The sequence below is a fragment of the Phanerochaete carnosa genome (assembly GCF_000300595.1).
Source record: "Phanerochaete carnosa HHB-10118-sp unplaced genomic scaffold PHACAscaffold_9, whole genome shotgun sequence".
In the NCBI taxonomy this organism is placed as follows: Eukaryota; Fungi; Basidiomycota; class Agaricomycetes; order Polyporales; family Phanerochaetaceae; genus Phanerochaete; species Phanerochaete carnosa.
The window spans coordinates 231,856-243,016 of NW_006767636.1; the positions used below are offsets into that span (position 1 = coordinate 231,856).

Consider the following 11,161-nt stretch of genomic DNA (forward strand, 5'->3'; position numbering starts at 1 on the left):
CCCCCACTGACGGAGCTCAGTCACTGGGCCCACAGCACAGCAGCCGTTCGCGCGAGAAGGGTCGTCGTCATTGCTGGCAGCGAACATAAGAGCGGGGATGATGGCGCCTGGTGTGCCATCAGGGGAGGGCGGTGCTGGTAAGCGGGACTGATGGGCGGGACGCCAAGGCCACGTCATCATCTGGACCCTTGCCCCGCGTTCACCCGACCGCGCGCGGCGGGAACAGACCGGAGCCAAGTCCCGAGCCTCGCGCGCCCTACATGCCCGAGAGCTTCAATTACTAGGCTTATTAGCAATGAGTAGCTTGTATTTTAAGAGTAGTAACATGTACTATATACTGCATTTAAAATCAGGGAAAAAACGGTATAAAAATGATGTATATACATGGGGGAAGCGTCGTCGTCGTCGCCCACAGCGAGCACGCAGGCGGGAGCGATGGCGCCGTGTGTGCCATCAGGGGATGGCGGTGTTGGTGGCGGGGCCGATGGATGACGCTCAGATAACGGAGCCATCACCGTGATGGAGGATAGCGCCCGGGGCATATCGCTCGGGGGGGCTTACAGGCGTAGGAGGGGTCTTCCAAATGCATACTTGGTATATTTTAGAAAGATATCAGCGTGCTAGTGGCTCTTACGCAAATTGCGCGAATTAGCGTGGCAAACAGGGGGGGGTATGTCACGCTTATAAGTTTTAAAATACGTAAGCTCCAGGTGCTCGACACGACGCTGTACTCTCTGCAAGTCTCAGATATACCGTTTTAGCTATGGTTCGCGCTGAACTTACCTGCGTGCGATGGTCAACTGCGTCGTGAAGTGAAGTGCTCTCGCATAGCATATATAGTGCTTCGTTATGATACTTCAACTATCTGCCTAAGCATCGATATCATGAGAGTTCAAAGCTTTGGACATACTCAGTAATAGCCGTAGTTTCATTAACATTATTTACAGGATGTGTTCATTGACAGAGGTGCGACCAAATCCGAGGCGCAGGCCATCCTGGCAGGGGTAAATCATCGCCGCGAACACGACAAAGCGTTTGATAAGCGCCAGAAGCACGTGATTCAGAAATAAATGGAGACTTTCCCACGCAGCTACCAGCAGGCTAAGCAGCCCGTCACGGTCATCGCTCCTGCGGACGGTTTGAGTTCAGGTTTATTCTACATCTTTATCGTCATCTTACGAGCCCACAGGGTCGTTAATCATCTTCGAGACCTCACGATATGGCAGTCTAACTTCTAGGTCCCCGGCGCATGAGCTTCTGAGGCGCTGGAATGGTCGCGCATCGTTTCAGGATCTGTCTTCATCCATGTCACCATTCATCAGCGTTTGTGGCATGAAGGGCCAAGGCTTGAGACGAACATCTCCGCGCTCCGCTGTCGTGGTTGTCGTCGGTAATCTCGCGCAAGCATTGCCGACGTCGAGACTCTTACTTCTCAGTGTGTCTAAACGACAGCTAGTGCAACCAGGATGTTCCTGAGATCCAGCTTGTCAGGAATGTACATATAAGTTTCTCTCACCCAGGGTCGCGTTCAGCTTTTCTCCCCCTCCTCCCCCTTCTAACGTCGCTTCTCTCTCCCTTTCTCACCTTCCCGTTCGAACGCTTGCTTGGCATGTGTCTCGACGGCAACAGTGCGGAGCTCTCCGTTCACTACGTCAACTCCCAGCTCCAGGCTTTCTGGGAGAATGCCGCAAAGTGTGCAGCGCATACCGTCAAGCTTGATTTCAAGTCCTCCGCGTACGAGAAGAGCAGACGAACTCGGGCGCTACGGGAATATCACTATCTGACTCGCAAGTCGAAGCCTGGTTTACTCGAGCAGGACCTGTTCTTCTCCGCAAAATTTGGGCGACCGGAACTCAAGTTCATTTGCAACCATTCTGTTTTTCTTTGTTTGATGATAGAGTCGGGGCATCTGAATCTCGATATCAAGGACGCTGTGAAACCTGGAAACAAGGCGAGACCGTACGTGTTGGCTCTTTCGAGTCTCCCTTGCTAGCTGAATATTCCAATTTAGCGACTGCAATCGTGACATTGAATCCCTGGAGTTGGTGTTCCACGTACCCATCATCCGTACCAGCATCAGAGGTCAGGATAGCAGGATTGGAAATGAGTCAGCCGAGCATCTGGTTCAGATGCAGATTCTCAAGTTGGAGGGTAAGCCGACCAATCTAGCATCATTGGAACCATCATTCACGAAAAGCAGAGGCTAAGCTCATAGTGCTAAATCCCGACTCCAGCTTGGGTCCGGAGGTCAAGGACGCTTTGAAGTTCTACATGGATCAGTATCTGAACTTCCTCAAAATGTCTGGAAGCCACATCCTCTTCGACCTCTCTGACTTCGACAGCGATCTGGATCGCTCCAAGTCTAACTACTCCCTCATTCGCACACGGGAGGTCGACGTTCTTTTACATAACATCTATGAAGATCTCCGACTCTTGAACAAGTTCGGCTGCGATGTCCTCGCTCAATTCTACAAGGCACAATGGATGGCTGCGTCCGCGCTTCGCAATGCCGCGAATTGGGGCAACCTCAAGATGTGTCTGGGAACCATCTGTAGCGACTGGATCGTTGGCTCCGAGGTTGAGTCCCACTTTTTCATTAACTTCGACACCCCTACCGTGCAGGTGCTCTGCCCGCATGAGGTCATTCTCAAATTTCATCTCAGAGACCTGGCGTTCTTCAAGCACGCTCACATTGACGCAAAGCAAGTCCATTCATGTGATTTGTCAGAGCTCTGTGCTGACTGGCCTTCTGCAGTGCGATTGTCCTCAGGGAGCTCCACGACTGGACAATCGCATTCATTGTAAATGTCTTCGAGAATGACTCAGGGATGATACAGCTAGATTTCGAGAGTACGTATCTTGAATCTTGTCGAGTTGTCTGCACTGACATTAAAATGTATCTAGCCGCGCGTTTCTCGCGTAATGACTCGTTCTTTGGTGTTGACGTCGACACTGTCGTGGAGGAGTATATTCAGCTTATGATCAATTTCTTCACCATCGACTACCTCGATATCCTCGTCAGCCACTCGTTCCACCTCTGCCTTGGAGCCAGCGGCGGCCTCGAGGCCAAGGAGCACCGCAATGTGGACTGGACCAGCGCAAGCGAGGGCGAGTCGGAGGAGTTCTACCGCCAGCGTGGTCAGGCGATGCTCTGGATGGAGCGGATTCAGCGCCTGGACATGCAGAGCGGTTTCGACGAGGTCATCGTTCTCTCTGAGACGACGATCAACCGTGTGCTCGAAAGCAGGCTCAAAGTCATTTCGTGCTTCCGTGGCAAGGACGATCTCTTCCGGCTGGATATTTTAGGCCTCAAGGTCCGCCTCCTCAGCAACGGAAAGGCCGTTCTGTATGTTCAGACCGAGGGTCACATTACTGTCAAGAAGTAAGCCGCCTTGCTCGTCTGACCGCCGACCACACCGCTTACTCTAGCATCAGGAAGGCGGCACAGCGAAAGTTCTGGATCCCATACGTTTGGGAGCCGGTTTCCGGTGCTGACGATTGCAGAGAATGCGCGTTCGAGACTCTCACCCTCGCGTACGAGGTGGATCTCCAGCTCGTGGAACAGGAGAGCTTGAAGGTCGATAAGTCTGTCGTTGAGTACTTGGAGAAGACGGGCCCTCGCACCACTTACGCAAAGGCTACAACGGAGATCACGAGCTCTCACAGTAGACTCAAACATCTCATTCTCGACTTCGCAAGTGCGTTTCCATTATTCCCGATTCAAGGTTATCGGCCTAAAATACACCTTGCAGATGCGCGGTACATTGAGAAACTCTCGGATGTTGAGGGCCTGGAATGCGATGAAAACTTTGTTGACAGCCTGAAAACGGTCCGGACCTACATTCTCAAGTACTTTGAATCTCTCGTCAGCTATGGTCACAGCATCCTCCACACCGTCATGATGGCCACGAGCCGAAGTCCTGGCGACGCGGAGAACCTGTTCGCCTTCACCGACGTTGACTTCAAGGTTCTCACGAAGCGCCGGGTCGCACTGTCGACCTCGCTTCGTGGCAGAGAGACCGTCGAGGCACCGATCGTCATGATCTATGGGATGTGCACCGGCAACCCCATGCCTGCACTCGGCGATACCTGGGCCCTTGGCTGGCTGCCGGTTGGAAAGCGCTCCGTCGGGACGCTCGTACTCTCAAAGCGCGTCTTCTTCGAGCGCTGCATCCTACACCATCTCCAGGCCATCAACGCGCGCACGACCCTTGTACCACAGACGGTCGATGTCATCGACGGCCAGTGGCATATCAGCCTCACAACCTGGGAGAAGCGCGAGGAACGCCTACGGTTGTCGCGTGGATGCCAGTGGACCCCGGTCGCGAGCAAGGAACCGAACTGCCTGACATACGAGTGGCACGACCGGGACGAGTGGAAGCGCAAGCACGAAGGTGATGCTCTGGACAAGGCTAACGGAGAGTATGCTCTAGAGTGTGAGCATTCCGTCTCATTACGCGACACGTCGAGATGAATAACCCTTCCCTAGGTTCTACTCGCAACATCGTGCGCTTACCTACGGCCTACAATTCCTCTGGCATGGTGATCAAGATCGAGGGAAGCTCTTCCATCCGTGTCAATGGCAAGAACGGTGGGCAGAGCTGGAAGTACGTGTTTTCATGCATGGTTTTTATCACGACGACTTTGACGCTAATGGCGAACGAACGAAAGGAACAAGACTGTCTACTCGTGGTCTGCAACCGTCGCGCTCGACACCAGCTCAGGTGCTCTCCAAGTCCGCTTCTCCCACGAGCAGCCCGTCCTATCGCACGACCGCAAAGAGTGCTCTGGACACTGCCCCTTCGACATCGCCGAGTTGCACAAAGAGAGCTTCTCTCTGGACATAGAGGCGTTCAAGACATTCATGCCTGCGCTCAGACAGGCCCTGGAGCAGAGCTGGGACTACTGCACCATGGGTATCCAGCAAGTCACACTCCGTGATCCCGTCTTCACGAGGAAGTGCGACTTCGTCTGCGAGCTTGGCCTCTATGCCGGTAAGTGCCATGTCATCGCTGATGAAAACCTGATCGATGTAATGCTACCGGCAGATCCAAGCCCTCCAGTGATGCTCAACTCCGACGCTTGGAAGAAACACACCGAAATTGTTTGCGGGTATAAATGTACGTGTTACATTCGTCTTCTCTTCACCGTCTACTCACAAGTCTGCCTTAGCCGCGCCCTCCAGTTCTGCCCGGAACGGCAAATCAGTCAGCCTGAGCATCATTAGCACGGGGAGCAATAAGACAGCTAGTTACCTTGCAAAGAGGAGCAGCCTGACGTACACCAATGGCAGTCGCAGCGGAACCCCCGCGCTGAGCCCGTCAGCATACAGCGTGACAGACGTACCCAGTGTCGTGACTCCCGCGCTGTACGGCGAGATTACGAGCTGCCCCCCTAGCCCTACGGTGGTTGCACCGATGAACACCAAGCTGTACAAGGTCGACGACCTGGTGAATGAGGACAGTCCAGTCGCGGATGAGCTATAGCGGGTCCGATGGTCAACAACGAATCATTCCAAAAGAGCCCTTGAGATATATACTACCCAGCATATACTCCTCTTGGACTTGGGCTGCTTGCATATTTACTACTATATATATATATACGCGAGGTATTGTATTAGTGCTTATATATCTTGATGTACAATCTAGTATCACCTCCGCCTTGGTATCACTCTAAGCTTGCGACAAGGCGTAATACGCCGCGTGAGGGCTTTGTGGTGTCCGAAAAATCTGGCAAGTGCTGATCTAATCTACTTCCAGTCCCGCAGCCAGGGCCACTGTTAGACATCATGATGTGGCATGTAAGTTGGAGATATTCCTGTCTATGCCTGAGTGTTTTCCTGGCAGCTTCTATGCGTATATGTTCAACAATCGTTACCTGTTGTCAATTATTCCAAGGCTATGTCTACAGCATCTCTATCATACAAGGTCCATTTACCCGTGCCTATTGTCTGATCACGCGAACCTCTTCTCTATGACCTGGCGTTAGGCATCGGACAGTGCCGACAGCATACTAAAATGCTACTTCCTCAATCGCATCATGCAGGCACGTCAACGCGCGCGCCCTCGCACTTTGAAATCGGCCTTGAACGGGGCGGGGAAACTGCCGACTTTCTGAATAAGCACGAAAGATGCAGGTGCATAAAGCATACCTGAAAGTGCCTGTCAAGTATTCTCCAGTAGGCTCGATGACATTCCCCCGCTCATCCACGGGCTTCTCGACAGAGAACGCGGCGAGTATATTCGCCATCGCCAGCCATATAACATCCAACGCGAAATAACGTCCAGGGCATATTCTTCGTCCGTAACCGAACACGTCCATGGGGTCGGGAACGTCTTTGCGCAACCTCCCTTCGCCGTCTAGGAATCGTAGGGGATTGAACACATCTGGGTCCGGATACCGCTCCCCATCATGCAAAATAGCCCTAATGGGGCACGTCAAGGTCGAGCTCATATCAATATTATACCCCTACTCACCATGCATTACCGATGACAACTGACCCAGCGGGTATATGAAATCCTCGATACTCGTCATCTGCCACAGATCGATGGGGGAGCGCTGCATTCAAGCCATCAACAGGTTCAGTGGCTTGATGGGTCGTATATGGCTCCTAAACGTACCTAACGGAAGCGGAGGCCTCCATCTGGCACGTAATGTGAATATCTTATTGATCATAGGCAGTAAGGAAGGACGCACCGAAGACACTCTTTCATCACTGCGGTGATGAATGGGAGAGTATCTCGATCTTCTATCTCTGGTAGCCGATCTCGACCTACAATATTGTCCAGCTCTTCCTGAGCTATCTTTTGCACCTCCGGATGCACCAATATAGCCAGCACGAAATTGAGCATGGCCAAGATGGTCTAGTACATCTTAACAAGCTCGTTTTCCCAGAGATTGTGGCTGACCACCCACAGTGTCGGATGCCGCTGCGGGAAGAGAGCAATGAGCATACATCGGCGGGGTATGTGCCATTCCGTTCTTACCAGCATACGCCGTTCCCAACGTACCGATCACGACTTCTTCGTCAATCAAACTATCTCTGCCATCTTTGTCTCGAGATATCTCGAAAAGTGCGTCGGTCACCAGGCACGGCTTGGTGTTGCCATTATCCTGAGATGAGAGGTGTTCAACGGACTGCGAGATTGAAGAACATCTTGCGATGCTTACGAATGAAGCTTTCACTTCCCTGTGGGGTCGCATGTACATCTCTTCGACAAACGGTCTCCACTTCGCAGCATCGCGTTTGAATTGAGCTCCCAGAAACCACGCAGGAATGTGTCGCACTGCAGCATGCATATCAGGCTAGTTACAGGTTTACAAGGTGGTGGACTCACAAATCGGGAAAGAGTCAACTGTGACAAAATGTATCAACCCGAACGCCATGCAGTAATCATATAGCAATACCAAGATATGCCCCTGCGACGGTGACTCTCGAGAAAACCCGGACACCCTCCTCTATGATCGCAATAAGGGGATCACCTTCAGGTTTGATTTCTATGTCGTACACAATCTTCAAGATATTGGACCTTGCCATACTGGTCGGCGCAATAGCAATGAACAAGTTACTCGAAAGCGAGGAAAAATGAGCACTGACTGGCGGATATGTTCCACGAACCGGTCCGGTGCATCGCGTAGCGCAGATATCATCTCACGCACAGCCTTCGCCGACGAAGGATGATACGTAGAGACAACGGCCGGCCGAAAATATTGATGGAAGAGTCTACGGTGCGCCCTCCAGTAGTCACCATATCCCATCAGGCCCCAGTTTCGATCGTATCCTGCCCTACAAGACAGATCATGGGCACAGCGACAGAGAATGAAGAGGTAGAACTCATATGTCAGCCATAGGCGTCTCAATCCTGTGTTCGTGAACCGTCAATATCGCACATGTGGTGGTGGACAGACACTCACCTGTCAGAGTATACGTTCGACCGTTTTTCGAAAAGGTCAACTGTGGCCTGCGCAGAGTTCAGGACAACGAAGTGAATCCCGAGGATCTCGAAATGGACGATATCCGAATCTACAAAGAAGCTAGGTCAGCGTAAGTATCGTTAGAGGTGCGATGGAAAGCGAATACTATATTGACGACTCCAGTCTTGGTATGCTAGCCACTCAAATGATTTCGGTGCATTGAAGACATTGCCGAGGATCGGCAGGCCTTTCGGACCAGGCGGTAAACGATGTCGAAGTCGCCGGCTGGAGTATAGCAGAAGGAGCGGAACTACGAAGGCTGCTAACAGCGTCGACATTGAGAAGACGGACATGATCTTAGATGGCCCGCATTAAATGGCAGCACGTTACGGGCAACGAAACGCATGCGGCATACCTTAAGTACCCCAAGCGGCGCTACGGGTGAGAATTGCGAGGAGCGCAAGTAGTCACGATCAGGTTCCGATAGCGGCTAAAATGGATCACTGGCACGAGATACGATGCCTCTCCCGTCATTTCGGCCTTCGTTCGCATACTAGGCCGTAGTTACGACTTGCTATCCCTAAGCGAGGCAAATCCCCTCAGCGTAGTGCGGAAAGCAACGTTGGCCATAGTCTCATGGCACATGCTGTGGCGGCAACTCGGGCATCACGGGGTTCTTTAGGACACTTATCACTGCCGTTCATGGATCTCCCAATCGTCTCAGGCTAGATTGAGTAGACCTGCTGCATCGTATTGATGCAATTTTGAAGGTGTCAAATTACTAGCCGACACCGTGACCATGATCCTCCGAGTTCAGGCTAATTCAGGCTGCTAGTGGGTTGTGAGGAGCCGCACTAGCTACGCCATGAGGTAGTGCTTGGATAAGAAAGCACACGACATATTATAGCGGCCTGGTGTAGCTGTTAACCTCGTCGTGAAGTTGTCGTGTATAGCCCTAGATCGTTGAAATCGCAAGGCGAGAAGAGTCACAAACAGCACCGGCATGCAGCAACTCAAATCGTCCAAACGGCCATATGCTGACACTGTTGCCGACCCATTTCATAGGTCTCCGGAAGTGGGACGTGGCATCAAACGAGCCATGTCAAAACTCGTCCTCTGTGTGCACTCCTCTTTACCTTGAGCTCTGCATCTCCGTATTACTCGAAGAATCTGATATCGTGCGTCATATGTTAATGATTAGATACTAGTACTCCCTAGATCGTATTACAAAAAAACGTCGACATTTTCTCGCATTTTGAGAGCAGCTTTGAAAGGTACGGGCCAACTGAAGAGCGTTCCAGTGAGGAAGTACGGGTGAATACACGAGGCTTACTTGAAAGAGCCTGTCATGTATTCTCCTGTGGGCTCGATGACGTTTCCCTGCTCATCCATAGGCTTCTCGATAGAGAAGACTGCGAGCATATTCGCCATCGCCAGCCAGACGACATCCAGAGCGAAATATCGTCCGGGGCATATCCTTCGTCCATACCCGAACGCATCTGTGGGGTCGGGAACGTCCTTACGCAACCTGCCTTCACCGTCTAAGAATCGACGAGGATTGAACACATCTGGGTCTGGATATCGTTCCTCATCATGCAGGATAGCCCTAATGGCGCATGTAAATATCAAGCACATCTCGATATTGCACCCTTACTCACCACGCATTACCGATGACAACTGACCCAGCGGGTATATGGAATCCTCTATACTCATCATCTGCCACAGACCGATGAGGAAGCGCTACATCCAAGCCATTAGCAGGCTTAGCGCTGCATACATTGTTGGAAAACATACCTAACGGAAGCGGAGGCCTCCACCTGATACAAACCATGATTGCTATTATGATCAGAGGCAATGATCGAGGACGCACCGAAGACACTCTTTCACCATTGCAGTGATGAACGGGAGAGCATCTCGATCTTCAATCTCTGGTAGCCGAGATCGGCCTATAGTACCGTCAAGCACCTCCTGGGCTGTCTTCTGCACCTCCGGGTGCATTAACATCGCTAGCACGAAGTTGAATAGGGTCAAGGTAGTCTATCCCACCTCCCTAAGCTCATCTTCCCATGTATCGCGACTGACCACTCACGGTGTCGGACGCCGCTGCGAGAAACGAGTAATGAACACATTAGTCTACAGGCTATGCACCATTCGCCTCTTACCAGCGTAAGATACCCCCATAACGCCGATGGCAACATCTTCGTCGATCGTGTAGTCTCGGCCTTCTCGATCTTGAGACATTTCGAAAAGCACGTCCGTCAATAGGCACGGCCTGGCATCACCGTTATTCTAAGACAAGGCGAGCATCAGAGCGTGAGGTGCCAGGACGACTTGCCGTGCTTACAAACGAAGCTTTCACTTCCATGTGGGGTTGCAGGTACATCGCATCGACAACCGGCCTCCACTTCGCAGCATCACGTTTGAATTGAGCTCCCGGAAACCACGCGGGAATATGTTGAACTGAAACACGCATATTAGGCTTGCCCGAGGCCTACGAGATAGTGGACTCACGTATGGGAAGAGAATCAGCTGCGATGAAGTGAATCATGCAGAACGTCTTATGAGGATCAAGTGACATTACCAAGATATGCCCCTGCGACAGTGATTTTTGAAAACACCTGGACGCTCTCTTCTACGATTGGAATGAGAGGGTCATCTTCAGGTTTTACTTCTATGCCGTACACGATCCTCAAGACGTTGGATCCTGCCATACTAGTCGGCATAGTGAAAGTGAAAGGCCCACTCGGAAGCGAAAAACATAAGTACTTACTGGCGAATGTGTTCCATGAACCGGCCTGGTGTATCACGTAGTGCAAGTATCATCTCATGCACTGACTTGGCCGACGAAGGATAATACTTAGAGACGGCGGCAGGCCGAAAATATTGGTGGGAGAGCCTGCGGTGCGCCCTCCAGTAGTCGCCATATCCCATCAGAGCGAAACTCCTGTTCCATCCCGTCCTAAGGAGACAGACCGTGAACGCAGCGATTGAGGACAAAACTGTAGCACTCACAGCTTAACCATCGGCGAATCGATCCTGTAGCCATGAGCCATCAATTTCGTGCACACGATGTGGGCAAACATTCTGACACTCACTTATCAGAGTATATGTTCGATCGTTTCTCGAAAAGGTCAACTGTAGCCTTTGCGGAGTTCAGGACAACGTAGTGGGTCCCAAGGATCTCGAAATGTACGACGTCCGAATCTGCAAGGAACCCAGATTAGCATAGATATCATACCGAATGCGG

At 51.8% G+C, this 11,161-nt stretch overlaps 4 protein-coding genes across 4 annotated transcripts in view; 2 read left to right on the forward strand and 2 right to left on the reverse strand.

Annotated features, from left to right (window-relative positions):
- PHACADRAFT_261751 (uncharacterized protein) overlaps nucleotides 1-903 on the forward strand; it is a 4,993-nt gene extending 4,090 nt beyond the window's left edge. The window contains exon 5 of the mRNA XM_007399295.1: nucleotides 718-903. The gene's annotated coding sequence lies outside the window, so the exon portion shown is untranslated. The remainder of the gene's footprint in view (nucleotides 1-717) is intronic.
- A 706-nt stretch (nucleotides 904-1,609) lies between these two features.
- PHACADRAFT_102478 (uncharacterized protein) lies at nucleotides 1,610-5,227 on the forward strand (the record flags this gene model as incomplete). The annotated part of the gene is made up of 9 exons (XM_007399296.1): nucleotides 1,610-1,959; nucleotides 2,012-2,151; nucleotides 2,201-2,723; nucleotides 2,771-2,850; nucleotides 2,905-3,382; nucleotides 3,436-3,698; nucleotides 3,753-4,436; nucleotides 4,490-4,607; nucleotides 4,672-5,227. The coding sequence occupies 9 exons, from the start codon at nucleotides 1,610-1,612 to the stop codon at nucleotides 5,225-5,227; spliced, it is 3,192 nt and encodes a 1,063-aa protein (XP_007399358.1).
- A 639-nt stretch (nucleotides 5,228-5,866) lies between these two features.
- On the reverse strand, nucleotides 5,867-8,267 carry PHACADRAFT_212190 (uncharacterized protein; the record flags this gene model as incomplete). The annotated part of the gene is made up of 13 exons (XM_007399297.1): nucleotides 5,867-6,102; nucleotides 6,152-6,424; nucleotides 6,477-6,558; nucleotides 6,621-6,643; nucleotides 6,697-6,863; nucleotides 6,916-6,929; nucleotides 6,987-7,113; nucleotides 7,171-7,286; nucleotides 7,338-7,355; nucleotides 7,408-7,538; nucleotides 7,598-7,786; nucleotides 7,915-8,023; nucleotides 8,081-8,267. The coding sequence occupies 13 exons, from the start codon at nucleotides 8,265-8,267 to the stop codon at nucleotides 6,051-6,053; spliced, it is 1,488 nt and encodes a 495-aa protein (XP_007399359.1). The 3' UTR covers nucleotides 5,867-6,050.
- Nucleotides 8,268-9,095: 828 nt separating this feature from the next.
- PHACADRAFT_176971 (uncharacterized protein) lies at nucleotides 9,096-10,965 on the reverse strand. The gene is made up of 10 exons (XM_007399298.1): nucleotides 10,685-10,965; nucleotides 10,496-10,626; nucleotides 10,426-10,443; nucleotides 10,259-10,374; nucleotides 10,077-10,203; nucleotides 10,004-10,017; nucleotides 9,785-9,951; nucleotides 9,709-9,731; nucleotides 9,573-9,654; nucleotides 9,096-9,520 (listed from the first exon to the last, which is right to left on the reverse strand). The coding sequence occupies exons 1-10, from the start codon at nucleotides 10,843-10,845 to the stop codon at nucleotides 9,244-9,246; spliced, it is 1,116 nt and encodes a 371-aa protein (XP_007399360.1). The 5' UTR covers nucleotides 10,846-10,965; the 3' UTR covers nucleotides 9,096-9,243.
- Nucleotides 10,966-11,161: the final 196 nt, after the last annotated feature.